Genomic DNA, 23,752 nt, shown 5'->3' with positions numbered 1-23,752 from the left:
AGAAAAAGCTAAAAACATTAGATTAATTAGTTATGATATAAAATTGTGATAGCCAAACCAAATTTTATTTCTATATTTTTTATTTTAAAGCAAGCAAGCAAGCAAGCAGCACTGGGTGGCTGGGGAGTCACCGCTCCACTCATGGCACACCCAGTGCTGCTTGCTTTCTTTAAAATATTTAGTTGGACATTTTTGCCTTTAAAGATTCCTAAATAGATGTGGGAGTCCAGCTTTCAGCTCTGCAGTATGGAATTGGAAAATCCACTGGGCTATTAATCTGTGGGGCTGGAGGTGTCTGGCATTTTCACTTGGCAAGCTGTGCTTGCTTTTATGCAAGGAAGACTCCATGCTCCCCAGGGTATCTATTTCTGTCATAAGGTCTGTCTTTGGTTCTAACAGCCTGCAAAGCTTTCCTGGCCAATTCTTTTCAAGTTCTGAAATCAAGCTTTGACCAAATGGGACCAAGGCTTACACTTACTATTCCACACGCAGAGGAAGATACTACTAACAAAAAGACTAAATCAAACCAAAGTGTGTATTGGGGAAATGTATTCCTGCACTGGAGGGCTGTATGTACCTCTCTGTATTATATATATATATATATATATATATATATATATATATATACACTTGTAGAGACCAGAGTTGGTGGACAGGTGAAGAGGAAGGAGCTAATACAGCCTTTCCTTCTCTGTATTACATTCTTCTCTCTCTGAACTCATGGAGAGCAGTTCCTTCAAAATCTGAAGCAGGATCACTCTGATCTTTATTAAAGAATCAAAGAATCACAGAACATGCTGATATGGAAGGGACCCACAAGGATCATTGAGTCCAAATCCTGGCCCTGCACAGGACATCCCCAAAAGTCACACCCTGTGCCCTACAGCATTGTCCAAATGCTTCTTGAGCTTTGTCGGGCTTGGTGCTGTGACCACTTTTCTGGGGAGCCTGTTCCAGCGCCCAAACACCCCGTGGGTGGTTGAGCAACCACTCCTCAGCCACCCCTTTTCCTGATATCCAGCCTAAACCTCCCGTGACACAGCTTCAGGCTGTTCCCTCTCGGATCAGGAGAGTGAAGAGCTCAGTGCCTGCCCCCCGCCTCCCTTCAGGACGAAGCTGTAACTGCAGTGGGGTCTCCCCTCAGTTTCCTCTTTTCCAGGCTGAACAGACCAAGCGACCTCAGCCACTCCTCACGGCTCCCCCTCAAGAAGGGCGTAGATTATTCCGGTGGAGATTGCACTAACTGAGAGGACAGGGATATTTCTCAGGAGCTGCTCTGCGTGCTTCTGCTTCCCGCTGAAGATCAGCCCTTTTATAAGCCGAGAAAGTCTATTTCCCAGCCGCCACACCGAGCGCACAGCCAGCACCGCCTCGCCCGGGAATGTGAGGGGGCGGGAGCGCGGGAAGCGCCGCCAGGCTCCGGCCTCGCCCCCACCCCGCCCCCGCCTCCCGGCGCATGCGCGCGGGGCGCCCCCTGGCGGGCGGCGGGCGCTCCGCCGGACGCGCCGCGGCGGCAGCGGCAGCGCAGGTGAGCGGGGCGGGCGCCGGGCGGGCACCGCGGGGCTCCCCCCGGGGCTCGCCCCACGCCTCCCCTTCCCCCGCGGCCGGAGCGCTCCATCCCACCCCGCGCCCTTCCCCTGCCGCGCCGCGCCCTCGCACCGCGCTCGCAGCGCCATGGCGGCTCCCCCGCCCTTACGTAACGCGCCCCCTGCCCTCAGGCTGCGCCCAGGGGTCCCGGGAGCGGGCTCGGCGGGGCGGGCGCTGCCGCGGCCTCCCCTCCTCGCAGCGAGGGCTCCGAGCCCCGGGGCAGCGCCGCTGGGGCGGGACGGCCCGGAGCCGTTCCCGGCAGGGCCGCGGCTCCGTCCTCGCCCACGGGGATCGCCGCGATCGGAGCCGGATAGAGCGCGGGAGTGGGGGGAATGGAGGTGGGATGGGTGCTGATGGTCACCAGGGCTGGGCTGTGCTAGAGAGCGCAGAGGCGGCGCCGTGCCCGGGCTCGGCGTCGGGGGCTTGTGCTGCGGGGGCATTCACAGAGAGAGCCCCGGCAGCCATGCCGCTCGAGGAGGAGATAAATGTTAATTAAAAATTAACTGAGCCGGGGTTCCCCGCGTTTCAAGCTGCTCCATGTGGAGACCGCAGCCAGAGGTAGTGCCTTAGTCAGCTCACTGTTGGCATCTTGTAAAGGATAACGAGTAGTCGCTTAGCTTAACCCTGAACAAATATTTGTGTTTAAAATAAAAAACAAACCAGCAAGAAATTGCCCCTTGCTACCGGGGAGAGCCTCAGGGGTTCCTAGTTCCTCCTCCCTTCTGGAATAAATAAGAATTTAAGATGTCACAGCTCCCCCAGCTCTTGGCTTTTCTTCCTGCTTTGGTAGGTTCCTCTTCTCCATCTCCACTCAAGACAATTGTTTACTGGCCACTGGGAAGTGTATCTGTTTCCTCCTTTGCCTTAGTCATTCCCGTCAAAGTTACAAAACTCAGAAGAAACCTGGCTTTCTGTGATGCTTGCAAAGGCTTCTGCAAGAATAATCAAGAAACAGATCACACTGTACCACAACGAGTAAAATAGCTCATCAAGCGTTGTCAAATTAAAACCACAACAGACGTGTCTCATATGTCTTGGGTGGAAATGGAGGTTAAGCTGCAAAAGGTTCAGCCACCTTCAAGCAATGTCTGAGGTTTTTGAGTTAGTTTGGGCTGAGTCCCCTGTAATCTCTGCGAACTCTTGTGCTGTGAAAGAAGTGTCACTGCATTGTTACCTGGCAAGGTTGTGCATGGGGTTTCTGTGCAGTGTGCTCATAACATCATTTAATTTTTTAATTGTTAGCATCATTTATTTTTTTTAATTGCCAGTAACCTGGCATCCAGTTTTCTAGTTGGCTGTTTATTTGTAAAGGCAAATGTAACCAGTGTGGTCACACCAAGACAGGATCCTTGTGTAATGACTGACAGTAATTTGATGCAAGGCAGTGCAGCACCACATCAGCCAGTGCTTTAGTTCCTCCCCAGCACGTTTCACCAAACAGATTTTTGTAATCACAATTTCCTAATGGTTGTAGCATCTTGGGTTGTGAAGCTGTTTGTCTTGCATTACCTCTGCCACCTCTTGATTTCAGATTTTGAAGGAGCCTTGCAGCTCTGGGACAAAAGGAAGGTGATGCTGCTGTATGGCTTGAGCTGTTTGTCTTGTGAATCTCAGCTCTAAATGAGAGAATGTGATGATGGTTGGCAGCTAAGGCAGTCCTGGGAGGAAGGGACTGGTGTGTGCATGGGAAGCATTGTTTGCTTACATTTCTGGAATGCTCTAGTGGATACTACGCCTTGATTTACATGTCCAGGATAAAGGTGAAGCATTAAAACCAAAAATCATGGACAAAGACTCTCTAACTAGTTAAACTTAGAAAGTAGTGTGTTTATTACAGTGGGCAGGTGGCACGGGCAGGGTTGTCATGCATGGCTGCACTGCACAAGGATTTTTCCTTCTATTTATTTCCCAAAATAATGCATGTGCATAACCCCAGCACCTCCCATCCCCGCTTTGTATTAAATTGAGGTTATTGGTCCTTCATGCATGCGCAGTTCTTCTCTTGAATTGGGTCAGTGGGTCAGAGGTCCCAGGGATGAAGTCAGGAAGGTCTTCATCAGTTCTCTGTGACCCTCTGGCACGATCCAAGGCCCCTGTTTCGTGATGGATTAGCACAGAGTCCAGGTGCTGGGCATTGTTCTGCTGGATTCCAAATGTTCCTGTACTGATTCACTTGCTCCACTTCCTTTTATAAATAAGCTCATAATATAACAAATAGCTTTAGCTTAATAATCATTAACTCATCATTGGTGTATCTAACTTCAATATGATTGGTTCTAACCCTCAGCTAAAATCTTCAATTTTTAAAATCATAATTCAAAGGAAGCTGCCGAATGACTTAGAAACCATTTTACTCTCTGTTAATACTTCCCGGGAGTGGCTGAACTAAATGCTGCTGTGGAGATTCTTAAACTATTTTACTATGGTCTCTCAGAGAAGAGCATAGTGCCTCTCTCCTTGGTAAGGGACTGTTCTGTGTTCTTGTCGGTGTAGTAGGCTAGTTAAACTTTGTATCTATGCATTAGCACTTCACTGCACTCCCACCTCACTGATTCTCAGTGGTTTTTATATTGTGTTCTGCTTTTTGGGCCTTCCCAAGTTTACGTTGTGTAAATGATCCATGCCTTAGTTACCCCTGTATGTGCAAAGCAGAGTCCTGCTTTGCTCTTCTGTGACTTCTGAGCGATTTTGCTGGTTGTTCTGAAGTAAAAGGGAAGCATAAATAAATCATGGCTTCTGAGGGTTTTGTTTGTTTTTTATCGTGCAAAATTGAACAAAATCATCAACCTGTCATTCTGTAAATCCCAGGGGACAGGTGGCCTTTCTGGTGTTTCATGGAAACTGGGATTAAACCTCAGAAGAACTTCACTGAGCACTGAATCAAAGCGAGCTGGCAAGAAGCTGTCTCAAATCAGCATGAATGGACTGCCAGGAAGAATTATTTCCAAAAAGAAATTTTATCTATGTTTTTCATGCTCTACAAAACACCTTTTTTTTTTGCATTTTTCCAAGGAAGGGCAGTCCTCATTCATGGCTTGTGTGTCTGCAGCACTGATGGGATTTTCATTATACAAACTTAAGAGAGATTGTGCTAGCTGTACCCATTTCACTGTTGCTGAGCTGTCTGTGTGACAAGTAAAACAAAACAATAATGTCACTTTTTGCTGGAAAGGATCTTTGAAATGCTGAAAGGATTTAGAAACTGTAAATTAGTGTTGTCTAAAAAACTTTTCTATGTGTTTCTACAAAACCTGGTGGTTTTAAACAAGCTAAACCAGTCAGATGGGTGGTTTCTGACTTTGTTTTTCTTTCTGTTAAATAACTTTCTGCTGAAAAGTGCAGTAGGCTTGGGGTTGTAATACAGCGTGTAATTTGAGCATTCCCATGTTTTCCAGCCTTGTCTAATTTGACCTAATTAGTGTGGGCATCTGAACAGTTTTGCATAATGTTTCCGCACTGTCTTCCATCTTCAGTAGAATTAAGGATGAGAAGGGAGAATTGGAGAGAGCTGAGGATTTTCTGCACTATTTTGTCTTACCAGCTTTTTCCCCTCATGTTCCTTTTTGATGGTGCAGCTGCAGCCAGACTGAGCAGTGAGACAGCTGCTGGCACAGTCCCTGCCAAAGCTGCTGCTTGTCTGCAGTTTGCCCTGCAGCTGCCTCCTGCCCTTCCCAATTCTCTCCTCCCTAAGGGGTCTTCCTTGTCTCTGCCAGCTGTCCCTTCTCCAAACTTTCAAGTTTTCTTAGCCCAACACAAATAACAACTCGAATTTCTCTCTCAGCTGGATTAAACTGGAGGAGATCTTGTTGCTGCTTCTGCTGTTCTGATCTTGTGGGCAGCAGTGAGAGCATTTCATTACCCACAGAGACTCACCAGCCACACATACAAAGGCAAATTTCTTATTTCCTTCAATTAAAAGACCTTTTTGATTTTTGAGGGAGGCACACCACCCTTCTTTGCACAGATCATGGTGTGATTTTAGTTCATCTTGGGTGTAGGTAGTCAAAATTACATACAAGATACTTGGGGAAACTTCATCTGTATCTTTATTTCTCCTGCAATTCTGCCACCTTTTTTCTAGCTTCAGTACCACTGATCTTAAGGAGTGTTGGATTTATCTGAACACTGCCTAGTTTTTGTTACAGTGGCAATCGATTTGGTTTGTTTTATATCACTGAAGTATCTTCCTCCCATGTGTCAGAGAAAGAATAAGGATGATCCCTCTTTCTGGGACACTGCCTCCCAAGGTGCTCCACAGGGGAAAAGAGGCCATGTCTAGATTGGCTTGTCCACCAGGATTCCTGGGATTTAATTTCAAAATGGGGGGAAAACAGAGTGATGTTATTAATGTCCTACCATTGCCTATTAATTTCTTTTTGCTTCAGAATGGAGGTATTTTGTCTCTACTGAACATAAGTACTCAATGTGACTTGAGAAATTGCACACTTCAGTTTAAGATTTAGCTAGAATGTTTGAATTAAAATCATGTCACTTTCAGACGTTACTGAATTCAGATGTTATCTGAATTAGAGCAGTTGTAAGATAGCTTTTTGTGCTCTGACCTCCCATCCCTTCATGCTTTTTTAAGTTTGAGGAATAGCTAGGAGGAGATCCTCAGTCCCTTGCCTGAGGGCCAGCACTGACGACCACAGCAGAGACTTGGGGGTCTGGAACAGCCACCCTCTTGAGAACAGCAGAAATCATCAGTATTTCTAAATATTTAACTTGAACAGGGAAATTGCTGACTGGCTCTCAGCAAATGATGGTGAGCTGTAAAGATGTGTGGGATTTGCTTGTTTTGTTTGGTTTTTTTAATTCATGAATTTGGTGTGATCTTCAAATTTTCAGACTTTAGTATCTTGAGTCAAGTGCTACTAAAATTAATTTCTTTTTTGTTTGAAGTCTGAGAACAGAAAAGGCTTATGGCTAAAGATGAGCCCAAGCCAGTATTTTCTTGCAAATGAAACATGGCTACAGCTGGTACTTTCCATAGCAGATGATTTGTTTGAACACTCAAATTATGAGATGCTGTAATTAAGACCAGTGGAAGATTTGGGGATAGATGTCTAAAAAGATTTGCATGACCTAGGTGTATGACAGAAACAAGATGCTGAATTGGTGACTTGGGGGAAGAAGAAAAATCTTCCTGCCACCAAGTCTCTTCAGAAAAAAGCTGAAGTATGTCAGTCCATTGTTGTCTGAGTATTTCTGAAGGTTATATTACACATGTTAATTTTTAACATGTTGCAGAGGTATCTCTTTACCTGAGGAACAGTAACTGACTTGTTCCCATGTTCCCATACACATATTTGATATCACAATACTGGACAGTCTCTCATAGATGTGATTTTCTTATCTATGGCTGTGTGCCTGAGTAATGCCATTGGTTTCCTCTAGGGTAATTTCTAGTTTCTTCCCCTACAATATCAAGTGGGTACTTAGTATGTATCAAATAGATAAATCCAAGTAAACACTCAACTTATTTTCTTACAGGCAAGAGCTCAGAGCATCTCCAAGAGCATTTTTTGCTATGAGCATGAGATATGGATGAAGAATTAAAAATTAGTTATGTCTGGCTTTTGTACTATTGCTTGGTTCATTTGTAGCATAAAAAAATCACCCCAACAGCACTGATTTTTTTCTTAAGACTCATGGGTTTTTTGTTGGTGTTTACAGTGGCATATCCAGAATAGGTAAAATCAGCCTTTTTTACCTTAAGGCACAGAACAGATGAAAAAAGTCTGTGTGCAGCTGTAGTTAAAGCAGGAAGATAAATGTAGCATATGTGTCAGATGGAAAAAACCTTATGACTTGGGAGCTGTGAGCTCTCATTTAGCAGTCAGTGGCAGTTCTGTCTGAAAGCAGCATCTTTACTCACTCTAGCAATGGTTGGATGTGAGTAAGCAGGGAGTGCTGAAGTGAAAGTGTCCTTCAAAGACCAAAATAAGCATGAGTTCCTTCAAGTGTTGGCTGGAGGTGCTGTATCTTACCTACATCATCATGTGAATGAATAACACATGATGCCTTTCAGCATCTCTGTACAGCATTTGAATGTCAGTCTTTTCCCTCTTGTTTGTCCCTGTTAATTTTTGTAACCTCAGGAGATTGTGTCTGAAGTTCTGTGTCAGCTTCAGATCTCAGTGCTATAGTGACCTCTTTGAAGGACATGTTAAACATGAGTGCCAGTCATGGAGAATTAATTTGAGAACCAAAATATCATCATGAACTAGAAAAATACCTTAGTAATTTGTTGCATCAGTCATAATGAAGCTAAGTTTTCAGCAGAAAAAGGTATTCATTGCTATAAAGTGTGTAAAGATCCCGTGATCCATAATATCTTTGAGCTAATTTGTAGTTTTGGAAGAAAACCTTTCTCTTACATATCTTTCAAAGGAAGAATACTTACCTCACTTAAATAAGCACCACAGGCAAATATTCCATGTTTGATCTCACTTGAACCTCCTGGCCCAGTGCAGCCACCAGCTCTGTTCCCACACAGGGTGTAGAGCTGGCAGCAGCCCTGTGACCTACAGCAGCAACAAGTACGGTTGCCTCAGGTCACTGCCTGCTTTTTCTCCAGCTGTAGATTTAGTAAGAGACATGGACACTTCCGAAATCTCACAAAGGAAAATCAGTTCTGCTTCCAGTCATGTGACTTAAATTTTTATTGTAGAAGAATTTTTTATTCCTTTGGCCTGTCCACTTCCTCCAACACCAGAGTCCATGAGCAGAAATCCCTGAATTACAGCGGTCAACTCTTAGCATAGAATCAAGAATGAATGCATCATAAATTAACTAAGAAACCATGAAACCAAAGATGGTCAGTGTAAGAGGAACATGCTTCTTGGTGTACTCTGGAGTACCTTCCAGCACTTAAAGGTGGCTTATGAAAGACAGGGAGAGTTACTTTTTACACAGGCAGGTGGTCATAGGACAAATGGGAGCAGTTCCAGTGAAAAGAGGATTGATTTAGATGGGATGTTAGGAAGAAGTTCTTTCTGTGAGGGTGCTGAGACACTGGAAAATGTTTTCCAAAGAAGCTGCAGATGCCCCATCCCTGGAAGTGTTCAAGGCCAGGGTGGATGGGGTTCTGAACAACCTGGTCTAATGAAAGGTTGGAACTGTATATTCTTTTAAGTTCCTTTCCAACCCAAACAATTGTATGATTCTGTGGTACATATTTGTCTTCTCTTTTTCATGTCTTTATCAAGAAGTGTGGACAAGTTCATAAATAATGGCATTTCCTAAAGGTACCTAGGTAGGATTCTTAGCTGTGGGTCTCTTTTTTGGTCCCTTCACCTCTAACCTTCCCCAAGTAAAATCATAGATACAATGTAATTGAAGTGTTATGTACTAGCATTACCTAATATCTCGTTTTCTTTTTTTGTGTGTGTTTTAAACAGGAAGATGAACAGAACTGAATTTTAGGACCTACTCCTGATGGGCTGGATTTTATCTTGGCAGGAGTTTTTGAAGATTGATGCAGTGAGAGAAGCAACAGCCAATGGCTTCAGAATCCATGGTCCCTGAGCAGGCAAAACAACATCTGATAAAGGGAAAAAGGCGGCAGCAGCAGCAAACTCAGCCTTCCGTCAGTGATGGGGATGAGGATGTCTTCGTGTTTGAGGCCAACGAGGCTTGGAAGGATTTTCACAGCTCTCTTCTTCACTTCTTTGAAGCTGGAGAGCTCTGTGATGTTACACTGAAGGTGATTCTTGTCACATATCCATTGCATGTATCAGTCTGAAGATTAAGCTGCAGATACGTGTGTTGGGAGTTGACTGTGAATATTGGCAGGGGTGTGGAAACCACAGAATACCTCTTGGATCTGAGACATCTCTAGAGATGCTAGGGTTTTTTTTCCGTATTTAGGAAGTTTACAGCTGAAATTTAAACACCTAAAATATTGACAATCTGAGAGAGGACGTACATGACTTTGATCTTATCCAACTTGCCTTCTCAGCAAGCTCCCACAGTTGGTCACTAATTACTATGCAATTCCAGCTACTTGTAGCCTCTTGTTTCTCAATATACTTTCATCCCAAATTTTACCTCCGTGTCTGCATTTTGTGTTGTTTTGCTAGATTCTTCTCAGCAAACAGGATTTCTGGAACAAATCTAATTTCCAGCACTCTTCAAAGAAAGAAAGAAAGAAAAAAACCCCAGATGGTTGTGTTCTACAGCTGATCAAAGAGTAAAGAAAGAGAGACATGAACAAATTTTATGATTCTTGCATAGCATTGCTTTAAGGCATTATTTGTAACTCAGTTGTATATTACTTATATCTTGATTACAATACATTTGTACTTAGCATGCATAGAAGTGGGTGCCACCATCTTTGAATATTAAGTATTGCTTAGCTAAACAACTTATTAGTTCAAGATAATTATTTAAGGAATAGTGATGAAGCACAGTTCCTAAACCAAGAACAAATGACAGATGCCTTTAGGAGAAGTTGTTAGCCTGCTGCTTTGACTGTTAGATATGAACAGGCAAAATCCTTGACAGATGTATGTCCCTGGTGTTACCAACCCTCCTCATCCCTTTTCTTGTTGACCTCATTCTTATCTTGCTTCCTTTCCACCTACCCTTGCACAAAAAAGGCAGAAAGACTTATTTTATAAACATAGTTCAGTGCATATTCCTGCTACAGAAACTTGCCTTGGAAAAAACATTTTACTGGGGCTGCAGTTTAACTTTCCCTAAATTAGGCTTGTATTAATGTTCGTTTGTATGATCTGTGTGGAGCTATTTTGGTAACTTAAGAATATTTGATAATATGACTTGGCTTCCAGTGAAGGCTAGAGCAACCTGTGGACATACATCTTAATGTGTGGCTTCCTAAATGAGGGATTTTCAAGTAACTGCTAATTATGTACTTGAATTAGAATTTTCAGGGGGCGTGATTTTTCTTCCTGTAGTGCTCAGGTCTCACTCATGTTGTAAGAATAATCAGATCTCTACTGAACTTTCTGCTTTTGTGTGTGACCTGAGTTAGTGAGCAATTCTAGCATTGCATTTTTCAGACCAATTATTGAATTATTGTTTTAACTGCTGGCTCTTAAAATATGATAGTTAGTAACTGGAGGGGAACTCTGATTACAAAATAGCAAGGACATGCTGTATAACTGGTGCAAGGTCTCCCTGCCCATGGCAGGGGATGGAATTAGATAACCTTTAAAGTCCTTTCCAAACCAGACCATTCTGTAATTTAAAATTAAGCAGATTTGGGTAACATAGTAAAGCCACTTAATTCAAAAGAAAGGTTTGATTAGCGAGTGGGATGATGGGCAGAATTAAAGTGTCTGAAGGTAAGAATGGCCTGAGAGCTTTCCCTGGTACAGCACACCACGAGTAGCATCTTTCTGCATCAATACTGTAGTTAGTTGGAGTGCTGATGGTGTAACAATGAAAAGCCGTGGCAGCACACAGGAGGACTCCCTCTGTTCCAAAAGTTAAATTCTGGAATTTCACCTACTCTCCTGCTGCTGTCATATGAACAGTTTTAGAAGGCTGTTAGAAGGTGGAGAGTGGCAGATGAATACCATCTGCTTTTCTCCTCGTGGTTTGCTTTTTGTTCATTTGGTAGTTTTGAATTGTTCCTTCTGGGGTGATCTGAAGTAATCACACTGAAGAATCCATCTTCTTCTCTTTTTTAATCTGCATACTCTTTCTTGTGTGTTTGCTTTCTGTTGTCAGCTCACTGCTCACCAGGTAGGTTAAACTTGTGTTGGTCATACTCTTAAAAAAGGTTGGAGCAAGTGAGTATTGAATCAGAGCTAGAAAAAAACTGAAATGTCCTTTATAATTTAGTATCTTTTTATTTTCTGAAATGCACAGCAGCTCTCTGTCACACCTTCATCTGAAAGTGAACATGTAATTTGAGTCCATCAGGGAAACTGGTTGCTTATGTCAGCCAGCTATCCCTTTATGTTAGTGCAGAGTGACAAAGGCTTTGAGAAAGCACTCCTGGAACACATATAAGAAGTGGATTTGGATTGTTCATTTACTTTCAATACTTCAATTCTTTTTTAATGTAGTGGAATTCTAGAATTTTATACATGGAAAGCTTATTTTACATTTTCTCATCGGAATTTTGAGAAATACGTTTTCTTTGTGGGGAGTACACTGTCTTTTATGGGTAAACATTTAAAAAATATTGAAGTAATTGGTTAACTTCTAATAATCCCTGAAATAGCTGTTATTCCTGTGCTTTTACATGAATTTGCTTCTATAAACAACAGTTCTTCAACAGTAATTGAAGTCCAGAAGTCCAGAAATCTAAATTAAGTAGTCTAAAAATGTCTCTTTCTAATTTGCCCCCCTTAAAGTCTCTGAGTACATATAAAACAAATGTTTTATATGTAGAAGTCTCCTCCTGTCTCCAAGATGCATCTAGACCATTTCTAAGGATATTTCATAAGGCTTTTTAAGAAAAGCAAGTTCAGTGCATCACTGCTATTGCTTACCTGTGTTACAGCTTTGCTCTACTCTCACGGCCAAGCTACAAATTAGAATTCCTTGGGATGCTTGGATGTAATATCAAATACAGGACAAATGGGATAGAATTTGGATTTTGTGTGGATATTCTATCCAATTTGTGTGGATAGAATACATGGAGTCCAGAATTCTCATTTCAGTTTCACTGTTCCTGCTTCCACAGCCAAAACTGACGTGCCAGTAAAACATGGGGGCTTTTTTTGCTCTTTCTCTTTCAGGTTGGTTCCAAGCTAATCTCCTGCCACAAACTGGTGCTAGCTTGCGTTATCCCGTACTTCCGAGCCATGTTTCTGTCGGAAATGGCTGAAGCCAAGCAGAAGCTGATTGAGATCAGGGACTTTGACGGCGATGCCATCGAGGACCTGGTGAAGTTCGCGTACTCCTCGCGGCTCACGCTGACCGTGGATAACGTGCAGCCCCTCCTGTACGCCGCCTGCATCCTGCAGGTGGAACTTGTGGCAAAGGCCTGCTGTGAGTACATGAAGCTGCACTTCCACCCCTCCAACTGCCTGGCAGTCAGGGCGTTTGCCGAGAGCCACAACCGCATCGACCTGATGGACATGGCTGATCAGTTTGCCTGTGAACATTTCACAGAGGTGATGGAGTGCGAGGACTTTGTGAGCGTGTCACCACAGCACCTCCATAAACTCCTGTCCTCCAGTGACCTGAACATTGAGAATGAAAAGCAAGTTTACAATGCTGCTATTAAGTGGCTGCTGGCCAATCCACAGCATCACGCTACGTGGCTGGATGAGATCCTTGCACAGGTAGGGCAGACCGAGGCACCAAGTCCCTGTCTCGTCACTGGTTTAGCTGTGTAATCAGCCCTTTGTACTTGGGTAGATCTCAAGGTGAAAAATGTTGTTAGGTTTTGGTGCCTCATCCAGTATTCAGTGTTGGGAGTTGACAGTGGAAGCAAGCTAAGAGTTCTTGAGTATTGGGGAGAAGTGATACTCTCCTGTTTCTGTAGAGAGAAGAGTACTCACTTTATGCTCATGGCTGGGAGGTGGGGAACCAACAAAAATCTACATCTGTGGTTGAACAGAAATATTTTATACTGACCCAAAACAGAGAAAATATAAACCCATCACTTCACTTGGCTTGCCACTCCTACAGCCTGATATTCTCACTGTCCTTGTTGTTATGTATTTGTGCTTAAGAAAGGAGGCAAAGCTGTTGGGTTTTCTTACATTTCTTACTTGTCACATCAAGTTGCGTCACAGTATTTGAGACAGGTGTGGAGAGCCTGCACTGGGAAGAATTTGCATACCATGTGCTGCAAAGCATTCCATGTGTCTTAGCAGGTAGGATTGGCTGGGCAGTTTTAGTTGTCACTGAACTCCAACTTGATTATTTTGCATTTGGGTGAATTGATAATATTGGCATTATGTGAGTAAGGAGAGGTCCACTGAGATGCTGCTGTCATTGTCTTCATTAATCATTTTTCACATTTTCTAGGAAAATATGGTCTATTAGCTCTCTCCCAAAAACCTTCAGTTTCATCTAGACTAGCATGAGGTTTTTGATACAAAAATCCCCTCTTTATTATGCTATACTTAAACTTAGAGGCAATATAATTAAAGATTTTTAAAAATAAATTTATATTTATTGCCCAGTTATACTAGCGATGAGATTAACAGTTGTATTCTGTTGATTGAAACCAGAGACTAGATTCAAGGAAAGAAAAAGTAAACCCTTTCTTGTAAATATGGGCTATTTGCCAGAGCATATGGAGACATCAGTTGACTTGGACATTATTGCTAGCAGAGGACATACCTGGGTTTCTAGACAGTGATTATCTATGTCATACTCAGCCTTATGGGTTTCACTGTTATAATGAGGTTCTGAATTTAACAGCCTGGAGTTCTTACCATGTCACTGACCTTAGAAGCCTGTCAGCAGGGCTACAGTGGTGCTTTAAAGTAGCCTCAAATAAGCTGGGCCAAAATAAAGGAAGAAGTGGGACTGAAAGCAAGGAGGTGAGGAAGAACGGGTAGAGACACATGCTTGCTTCAAGGCAAAGATGCTTGTCAGTGCTATAACAGCTCCATCCTGCTGCTCTGAGATGCACTGGAGGTACTGGACTTCTGCAACATTGCTGTTGAGCCAGCTGAGAGCTGCTTGACAGTGTTGACTCCAAACCTTAGGAAGTCAGGTGGAGATTTGCTTCAGGTCCCCCCACTAACATCTGTCCCACCTTTGCCTCTGATTGTATTCTGCACTGTTTGTCTTAAAAAGAAGGATGAAAGGTTTGCTAAAATAAATGGCAGGAAGGATTTAGAGAAGGAAACAATTAGCTCTCAATATTGATCACTTTCTTTTAAGCTTGAAGTCTGCCAAGTTTGCCTTAAAGAAAGGTGTTACTGCACTAGCAATACCTCCTTTATAGACACTTGGTTCATGGTGACTGTTTCCTTTTTTGACTTGCCACCCAAAGAAAATGAGCCATTTTCCAATGAACAAGCCCTCTCATGCTGGCATAGCAGTGAGCTGAAGATTCATACCCAACAGCAGATGAACCTGGCAAAGCCCTGGTAAAGCCACTGGTGCTGCCTGCATCACACGGGCAGCTGCAGGGGCAGCATGGGCAGCAGCTCGTCTCTTTCCTCAGCACTGGGCCAAGGGACACTTCTCCACTGTGGCTGAAATGCAATGGTTGTAGCAGACATTATCACCAAAAAGAACTGTTCATATCGCTGTTGTGTGGAACAGCTCTGAGAGCTCTCTCCTCACAGAGAAGCGTGGGGCTGCCGGCTGCTGCATGTGCAGCACTGCGTGGTGACACTCAGCAGTTCAGCCACTTTCTCCAACTGTGTTCATTTCTGTGTCAGGTACGGCTGCCTCTCTTGCCCATTTGTTTCCTTATGGGTGTTGTGGCAAAGGAAGAGATTGTCAAGCAGAATCTAAAATGTAGGGATTTGCTGGATGAAGCAAGGAACTACCACCTTCACCTGAGCAGCAGGGCAGTGCCTGACTTTGAGTACTCCATTCGCACAACACCAAGGAAGCAGACTGCTGGTAATTAAATGTGTGTCTGGTTACCCAGTAGGGAGTGGTGTGGAGAAAAAGCAGCACATCTGTGCAGGTGTCTTGATATCAAGCAGGTATAGCTTGATATCGAGGGTTGTTAATGACTTAATGCAAAATTGGGAAAGCCATTATGTACCTCTCTAGTATTTCGGTAATGTGCTGCATTTTCCTAGCAGAACTGTAGCAGTCATTTTCTTTCTTTAAAGCATTAATAATTTATCTGGATTAGCTCTATCTGTATTAAAGCCAGAGCTGTTATGCATGTTATGACCAGGCAATCTGTTCAAAGCTCTACTGCAAACAGTGGACAGTTATCTTTTGGTGTTGAAGGTTGAGCTAACTTGTAAAGTCTTTGACTAGCCTACACCAAAAGTGAGTGATGAATGTTGACTACAGATCATAGTTTCTATATCATTATATTTAACAAACAATGGGTTTATCTCCTTAAGCCAAACCACAAAAGCATATTTAAAACAGGCATTGTTTTTACAAGAGCATAGATAGCTAATTGCTGTAGCAGTATGTCAAGCAAAGGCCAAAATCCAGTACCCAGTTACGAAGGGCAATGACTGTGCTCCTTGAAGTGAAATACAACTTCCCCCAAACTACGTCATTTTCAGTTTGCTCTGCTATACAACTGGTTTTGCCCATCCTCCTGCTAGTTCTCTGTGAACCTGTTTTGTGTTCTCCAGGTGTGCTCTTCTGTGTCGGTGGCAGAGGTGGATCAGGTGACCCCTTCCGCAGCATCGAGTGTTACTCCATCAGTAAGAACAGCTGGTTCTTCGGCCCTGAAATGAACAGCAGGAGGAGGCATGTGGGAGTGATCTCTGTGGGAGGTCAGTAACCCTATCCAAGCAACCCCAGGCAAAAGAGACTTGTTTACTCCTTTTGCAGAGTTGGTACTTTTACTAGCTGTACAAGAAGTAACCTAACTGCTTAACTGTTGGATAGTCTTCAGTGTTTAGTAAAGCTTCTCCCCCTTTGAAGGAAAGTTTGGTCCTGAGCCAATCTGAGACTGTGCTTATGGAAAAAACATTACTGCAAACTGACAGAGTTGGGCTGTTCAGACTTGGGAAGAGAGCTTGTGGCCTTTCTGTACTTCACAGGCTTTTTAATGGGGCCTGTTGTAATAGGACAAGAGGTAATGGTTTTAAACTAAGAGAGGGTAGATTTAAACTAGATATCAAGCAGAATTTTTTTACAGTGAGGTTGATGAAAACCTGGAACAGGTTTCCCAAAGAGGTGGTAAATGTCCCATCTCTGGAAGTGTTCACGGTCATACTGGATGGTGCTATAAGCAATCTGAAAATGAAAATGTCCCTGCTCATTGCAGAGGGGCTGGACTAGATGACCTTTAAAGGTTTCTCCCAGCCCAAGTGAACTGTATATAGATCTGGCCTTAAATAGGTGTTTTTTTAAAAATCCATTTATAAAGAAATGGCCTTACACAGCAATTACCCAGAATTTGCTAGTACTCATACTGGTTCCCTTCCTACTTAAATCCATCCTGGAAAGTTACTAAGATCATAACTCTTCCAAGAGCAGACCTAGCTTTATTTTTGGGTCTGTGCAGTCCAGAGCAGCTTAGCACCAATAATGCAGCTTTCTCTTGTACTTAACAGCCCCTCTGTTGCTGCAGCAGTACAGAGCTAAGTTTTCTTCATATAAAATCTGGAGAGACTGGTAACATGGGTCTGAACTGATTTGACCTGCAGTACTTAAATTATGGGAAGGTTTTTTGTTTACATAATCTCAAGCTTTGTATAAAAGTTCACATTATAATAGATTCCTGGTTGAGTACAGCACATAAAACTCTGAAACTGAAAACATTTTAAAACTTTAACCTTTATTTGACCTCTTTGTCTCCGCTTAGGCAGGGATATTATATAAATGAAAACTGAAATGTTGCCAAGCAATCTCTGTTTTAAAAGATGTCTGTGTCTTCAGGTAAAGTCTACGCAGTAGGTGGACATGATGGAAATGAACACTTAGGAAGCATGGAAGTATTTGATCCTCTCACAAACAAGTGGATGATGAAGGCATCAATGAACACAAAGAGGTATATGTGTCCCACACTCAAAGTCTCAGTCTGTGGTGTACCATTTCTTGCTGATACTGAAAAACATCCTGTCTGTCCTGCTTTTTTTGGGGTTTTCTAAACTGTTCCACTTCCAGGAATTTCTTTCTCCTATTTTGGAGCTTTATGCTATGAATGTATCACCCTTCAGTTCTTTTTTTGGAGGAGCTGGCTTCTGGACCAGGGACATTTTCTACTCCTGCTATGCTTGCATTCTGGTATCTAGGGCCTTTCCTCTGTGCCCAGTAAACAACTTGGAACTGATGAACTGGTTCTGTGGGATTTTTGCTCTTTTTAGGAATGAGTGAGATAACTGCCAGCATAACATGAGAAGTGAAATGCTTCATAGTGAAAATAAAAAAAGTTAAATACTACACCAGGGAACAAATAGCTGCCTGTGTTTTTCACACAAAAGGCCAGAAGCACGCAATCTGAAAGCCAGATTGAGGACTTCTTTTTGTCTTGACATTTAAGATTCTTATAAGGAGTTACTGGACTCAGATCTGTAATTTTTTTTTTCTGCTGTTATTTAAATCAGTGTCCCTAATTCTGCATTTTCTTGTGTTTGTTGTTTTTCAAAGCATCACGTACAAGTAGGAGTGAAATAATAAGTACAGCTTAAGTCTGAAAGCTATTTATAGCTGTGACCTAGTTAAAGTAGAAGACCCAGACTCCTGGAAGTGGCTTGCTCTACTTCTTCCATCCTATCACCTACCCCAGGGCATAATCTCAGCAACAATCAGCCCTAGATTTCTGTGACATTGATTACTGAGTACCCAGGTCAATGAAAGGACTGCTGTGCCTTGGCTGCCTCCCAGCTCTAGTCCTCCCATTCGTGGAAGTCTTGGAATACTTAGTAGAGAAAAATGCCACCATGAAGTGGTGTCTCTGTTACCTGCTGAGGGAATTTAAGATAAGGTCAGGATATTGTCACAGTGTTTGTTCTGTAGAAAGATTGTGCCTCCCTTGCTCCTGCCTTGGTATCTCTGAACCTTCCCTCTTTAATGAGACAAGAATGTTGTCATTAACATGGTAATTCACCTCGCTTGGTGGTTGAAGCAGAAACTTAATGCTCATATTCTAGACCATACTTTCAATTTTATAATAATCATTGTACTCTAATATTGGTAGATTTATTAGAAACAAATCTGACAACCATTTTAACACTCAATTAAAAAACATCAGAATGGAATCAAACTTGCTAGAGTTCAGCTGTTTAATATCCAGCACAGGTTTGCCCTTTAATATGTATTAGTATCACCCTCAGTCATTCTCAGATGGTTCCAGCCAGCTATACCAAAGAAGTTAAAACCAGTAGGTTTTGGTTCATCTTCAGATTCAATAAAACAGAGAAATCATATCTAAGACATTGTCATGTATCCAAGTGTGTGAGCAGAGGACTTGGCCTTAGAGTTGACACGCAGTGAAAAGGCCACAGGTGTGCAGAGGGCCAGCGACATCATTTACTATAAACATCACTTTTAAAATTTCCATTACTCTTTTCCCCGTAGTTTGAAACAGGGGCCATTCGTGTACCGTGGTACTTGCTGTGCTGGTTAAGGACTTGCACTGAGGTGTTGCTGCTGTGCTTCCCTAGGAGAGGCATCGCGCTGGCGTCCCTGGGCGGCCCCATTTACGCCATTGGGGGCCTGGATGACAACACGTGCTTCAGCGACGTGGAGCGCTACGACATCGACTCCGACCGCTGGAGCGCCGTGGCCTCCATGAACACTCCCCGCGGAGGCGTCGGCTCCGTGGCCCTGGTGGTGAGTCACTGCTGGGCAGCCCCCTGCTCTTCAGCAGGCAGAACACCAGGTCTGAAACAAAATGCAGCTGACTTCTAGTCATCAAAATCCCGTGCAAAAAGTGAGGATATTGACGATAGTACTCCTAGCAAATTGAACTGTTTCAACAGTATTTGAAGCACTGGGAGGAGTTCTGTTCTAATGACATCAACAGTGCTTCGTATCTCACTCAGCTGAATGGTTTGTCGTGGTCATTATGTTTAAAGGTACCAGATGCATGCTCTACTTTAATCCCCCCCGTGCTCTGAAAAATACCTGCAACACTACAAAACTGTTGCACTTCTTTCATTGGAAGAGCTACATTTATGTATGTAAATGAAAGTGGATATACAATTTTTTCGTATAATTTTAATACTGCTTATGAGAAGCTGAGTAAAGGCAACTACATCACAAATAATCTTTGTACAACTGTTTTCCAGAACCATGTTTACGCTGTGGGTGGCAATGACGGTGTAGCATCTCTTTCCAGTGTGGAGAAATATGATCCCCACTTGGATAAGTGGATAGAAGTAAAAGAAATGGGTCAGCGAAGGGCTGGGAACGGTGTCAGTGAGCTCCACGGCTGCCTGTATGTTGTGGGTGAGTAGGGCTGTGGCATTTTGTAGTGCTGCTGCTGCTGCTGCTGCTGCCAAGTGCTTGGCTTTGGAAGAGGCTGTTGTTGCTAGAGGAACTGGGAACAGATAGAGCTGACCTGTACTTGGTGTTCTTGGGCAGGAGAAGAATGCAAGCACAATCAGGTCATGCTTAAACAAAGGTACATTAGCAAGGAAATGAAAAGCAGCTCCTAACCCACATTTCAGGAGGGCCGATCTGTTCAGGACAATATGTCTTTATTAGAAAATCCTCTCAAGACTCAGTACTCTTGAGTTTCCTTTTAGGAAACGATTCTTAAGTTCAAATGCTTTCAAACATAACTCCAGTTGTGTTCTGAGTGTAGACAACAGTAGCTTTTTTTGCATTTATTCCACAGCTTCTTGTCTTGTGTGCTAGCTTGTATTTACCTGCTTTCCTGAGAAAGGAAGATGCTAAGTAGGTATGCCACAGTAATAAAGCTCTGACTTGTGTATTATTTTAAGTGCTTAAATAGCTTTTGAACAAAATGTTCCTCTGACAGTTTCCCCAGCAAGAGGAATGCATCACTAAGTCTTATATGAAATTTTTCCCCTACTCAAATATTTGCCAATGCTGTAATTTGAGAACACTGCTAGGGTGTGTTTTGCATAAAGTAAAATAAGTTTGAGACCATCCTTTTACTGGTGTTAGGTTTCTTTCTCTTCCAATTGGGAAGCTGTTTTCATTATAAATATGATTAATTCAGAGAGAAAAATACTAAAATTAGAATCCTTGCAACTTGAGTAGAAGAAAATTACTGCTCTGGGTGATGCTTGAGCAGTGAGAAGAGGGTGAGCTGTTAGATTAATTTTTAGGAGCTTGTAAAGTTCTGGTAGGGAGAATGCTGCACAGGACCCCCTGAATGCTGAGAACGATCTGATGCCAGTCTTGGGTATTCCCTGCACCAGGAATGCCAAAAGCTGACCCTGTGATGGTTGTTTGCAGGTGGGTTTGATGACAACTCGCCCCTGAGCTCGGTGGAGAGGTTTGACCCACGCTGTAACAAATGGGAATATGTGGCAGAGCTCACAACTCCAAGGGGTGGTGTTGGCATAGCGACACTGATGGGAAAAATTTTTGCAGTTGGAGGTCATAATGGCAATGTGTACCTGAATACAGTGGAAGCATTTGATCCCATAGTGAACAGGTAATTTCAAATGTTTTGTTTGTCCTAATAAGACAAGGAAATCTGCCTGTATGAAAACGTAGCGGCATAGAAGCAGTGTGCAGGAGGAGCCTAGCTGTTATTTCCTGGTAATAATTGAGTAATATCCATGGCTATCAGTCCAAGACTGCTGCTTACATCACTAGGGCAGTCTTGTAAATATTTAAGCACCTCCTCCTCTTCTGCTCCTCTCTATTCCTTGTTGTCACCCTTTCATTCAGTAACAATCTATATTCTTCTACTTGTTTCAGTGTGATTTTGCACTAAATGGGGTGCATTTTTGTGCACAGTGAAGAGCTAGGCAGTGCAATAGAATTTCAGGCACAGAAAATACTTTCAGGTTGCTCAGAAAGGGCAGGAACTTACCTTTCTTTTTCTCCTGTAGGTGGGAACTCGTGGGCTCAGTGTCACACTGCAGGGCAGGGGCGGGCGTGGCTGTGTGCTCCTGTCTCAGCAGCCAGATCCGGGATGTGGGCCAAGGATCCAGCAATGTGGTGGATTGCATGTGAGCTCTGCCACCTCCTCCAAATTCCAAAGGAAAGCTACAAGGGAGCCACCATAGAGCTTCTAAACACTGTGTTCTGTATGGTTAAGGAATAAATCCAGCACATTTTCTTTGTGAAAATGGTATTTTCTGCAACCGTAAAGCTTTTGGTGGCTTTCTATCAATAGTGATGCAGAAAAGCCTGTGAAAACATGGAATAAAAGTGTGACTCACAGGAACAAACCTGCCAAGAACTGCAATCATCCCATTTTTGTGAAGCTGCAATTTCAAAATCATTTGAAGGAGCTGTTGCAAGGACTCAACATTGAACTGTAAATCAGGCATGTGGTAAGGAGAGCAGCAGCAGCTACTGCTGCTGAGCTTCCCCCAACAGCCCTGCTACATGTTCTCTGGAGGACTCAAGTGCCATTTCATTTAACTTATTTTCTGGAATGAGTCTTAAACGTTTCCCAATTGTACAAGAGCTTTGTAACAGAAAGTGTCTCTAGTTTTAGAAGTAATGACATCTCTGATGTACCCTGAGATAATTGAGGCAGAGAAGTTCACTGCTTACCTCCCAAGGGAATGCTGGCAGCAGTGGCAATTGCAGGGATTCTGTCTGAAAACTGTCTGTCAAAGTACTTTCTCAAGCTAATAAACTTGTTAGAAAGCTGGAAAGATTCTTGACCTGAGTTCAGCCACTGGAATACTGCCATTCTCTAGTCTTCCATAAAATTTGTAGTTACTACCCCTTTCCAAAGGAGAGTGTCTCTTGAGAGGTCTTGAAGTAACCAGTATAATTTGTCCGATTTTGAGATGGTAGTGTGTAAAAATGTAGGCTTCAGTGGTGTTTTGAATCACCATTTTTATACAAAATGGAAATGCATAATAAAATTGGTATTCTGTAAAACTTCTGAAGTGCAGTGCTAGAAGACTCGACTGAATTCAGTATCCAGTAGCAGCTCTGGTAACATTCTTGAGTTACTTGCTCTTTTAAGGGAGCAGATAAATAACCTCAAAATCTTAAATGAACCAAAGAAAGTCAGCAAGAAAGATAATTGGGAATAAATGAGTATTTCCATCAAAAATTGAGATAGCAACATAACAGCCCTGCATACAATGATGTGTTGTTACACCATTACAAACCCTGAATCCTGAGTAAAGTCCTGCAGATTCCTATTGCTGCATCACCTTGAACAGACCAACAACTGACAATCCTTTGTGACCAAAGTTTCACAATTACCAGGTTGTTCTAAATGCCCAGGGAGAGCAGCAAACTTCTCTGCATTCAGAACCTGGCAGAAGCAGGACAGCTGGAGTGAGGAGGCACAGTCGTGTTTTTCTGCTAAGTCACCATCATTTGGCTTTCCTGCCCAAAATAGCTTTGCACTTTGGTGCACTTTTTGCACCCAGGGACAAAGGGAACGGTACTGTAAATAATGAAATAATGCAATAAAACGTTTGTACTTCAAAGCACCTCATTTGTTTTATGTCTGGAGCATACTGGTGCTGGGAAACAATACAGCACTGAGTATTTTTTGGTTTCTGCAGTGAATATTTCTCAACAGGAAGCTTCTGTTAGCAGAGAGAACCCTGCATTACCACCATGGGCTGCACTGCCCTGCTGCCCTCCTCACAAGGATGTGGTTACCCTCGTGGCTCTTGGCCTGACTCTGACGTGTGGAAAGGAGGGATAAAGGTTTCTTCTCTGGGACCAAATGGATGTCCTGGCTAACATAAACCCTGAGTTTACCAAAAGGCCCTGACTGTGTGTAGTGGTTTTGCATGGGAGGCACTCACGGAAGTGATGTAAAGAGAAAGCTGATACTCCTCTGTGAACATTCATGTAAAAAAACCCCAAAAAATCACGGAAATCTCCTTCTTTTCTGGTGGGCAAAGAGGTAACAGGGGCCAAAAACCACTACGTAGCCAAAACCACTACGCTGTGAAACCAGACAGCCCAGCAGTGCTGGGGGGAAAGTGTGGCACCCGTGGGTGCAGCCTGTGGGTGACACATGCATGTGGACCACAATGACCACATCACCAAAGGGATGCCAGACACCAAAGGGAGAAGCAGCAGGGAAATCAGGTTACAGCAAAAGCTCTGGGATTCTCTGCCGTGTGGGAAGAGCTGGAAGTCACATGGTGCTAGCTCTGAACAGGATCCTAAAACAGGCATCTCATTTGTATTTCAATGCACACCCCCGCCCCAACACTCTTGTTCAGGGCTCTGGAAGTATATCCCTAAGGACTGGCAAGAAAACTGCAAAGCAGGTTTGCAAGGACCAGCCCTGTTCCCAGAACAGTGGTGTCCCACGCTGGTAATCTTGGATGGCACCACAGCTAAACACATTTTGTACAGAACTGGTTTTAGAATCGCTATTGCTGGAAATGTGTTAATGACGACAAAGTATAACAAGAAATAAAAATACAGGATTACTGTGGTGACAAACTGCAGTGACCTACCTGCACATAAAGCTGTTGTGATTTGA

The 23,752-nt window shown here is 43.1% G+C and overlaps 1 protein-coding gene across 2 annotated transcripts; it reads left to right on the top strand.

Moving 5' to 3' along the window:
- The first annotated feature begins 1,375 nt into the window (after window positions 1-1,375).
- Window positions 1,376-22,733, top strand: KLHL8 (kelch like family member 8). Of its 2 annotated transcripts, none has more exons than XM_064416600.1 (10): window positions 1,376-1,528; window positions 8,991-9,295; window positions 12,306-12,854; window positions 14,919-15,105; window positions 15,810-15,953; window positions 17,065-17,176; window positions 18,792-18,960; window positions 19,419-19,578; window positions 20,557-20,758; window positions 21,162-22,733. In XM_064416600.1, the coding sequence occupies exons 2-10, from the start codon at window positions 9,092-9,094 to the stop codon at window positions 21,283-21,285; spliced, it is 1,851 nt and encodes a 616-aa protein (XP_064272670.1). In that variant the 5' UTR covers window positions 1,376-1,528; window positions 8,991-9,091; the 3' UTR covers window positions 21,286-22,733. The 2 variants fall into 2 exon arrangements, with proteins under 2 accessions (XP_064272670.1, XP_064272671.1); XM_064416601.1 differs by having other exon boundaries at window positions 1,404-1,528; window positions 9,052-9,295.
- The last annotated feature ends 1,019 nt before the right edge of the window (window positions 22,734-23,752 follow it).

The sequence above is a fragment of the Passer domesticus genome, chromosome 4 (genome assembly GCF_036417665.1).
Source record: "Passer domesticus isolate bPasDom1 chromosome 4, bPasDom1.hap1, whole genome shotgun sequence".
NCBI lineage: Eukaryota > Metazoa > Chordata > Aves > Passeriformes > Passeridae > Passer > Passer domesticus.
Note: the sequence above shows the minus strand (reverse complement) of the source record. Positions and strands in the feature narration are given on the sequence as shown.

What these genes read in the sequence shown, in the direction of transcription:
- KLHL8 (XM_064416600.1), top strand. Translation starts at nt 9,092, where the DNA reads ATGGCTTCAGAATCCATGGTCCCTGAGCAGGCAAAACAACATCTGATA. An exon ending in ACCAAGGAAGCAGACTGCTG is followed by an intron (nt 15,106 to 15,809) that starts GTAATTAAATGT and finishes TGTGTTCTCCAG; the next exon opens with GTGTGCTCTTCTGTGTCGGT. An exon ending in GCATCAATGAACACAAAGAG is followed by an intron (nt 17,177 to 18,791) that starts GTATATGTGTCC and finishes GTGCTTCCCTAG; the next exon opens with GAGAGGCATCGCGCTGGCGT.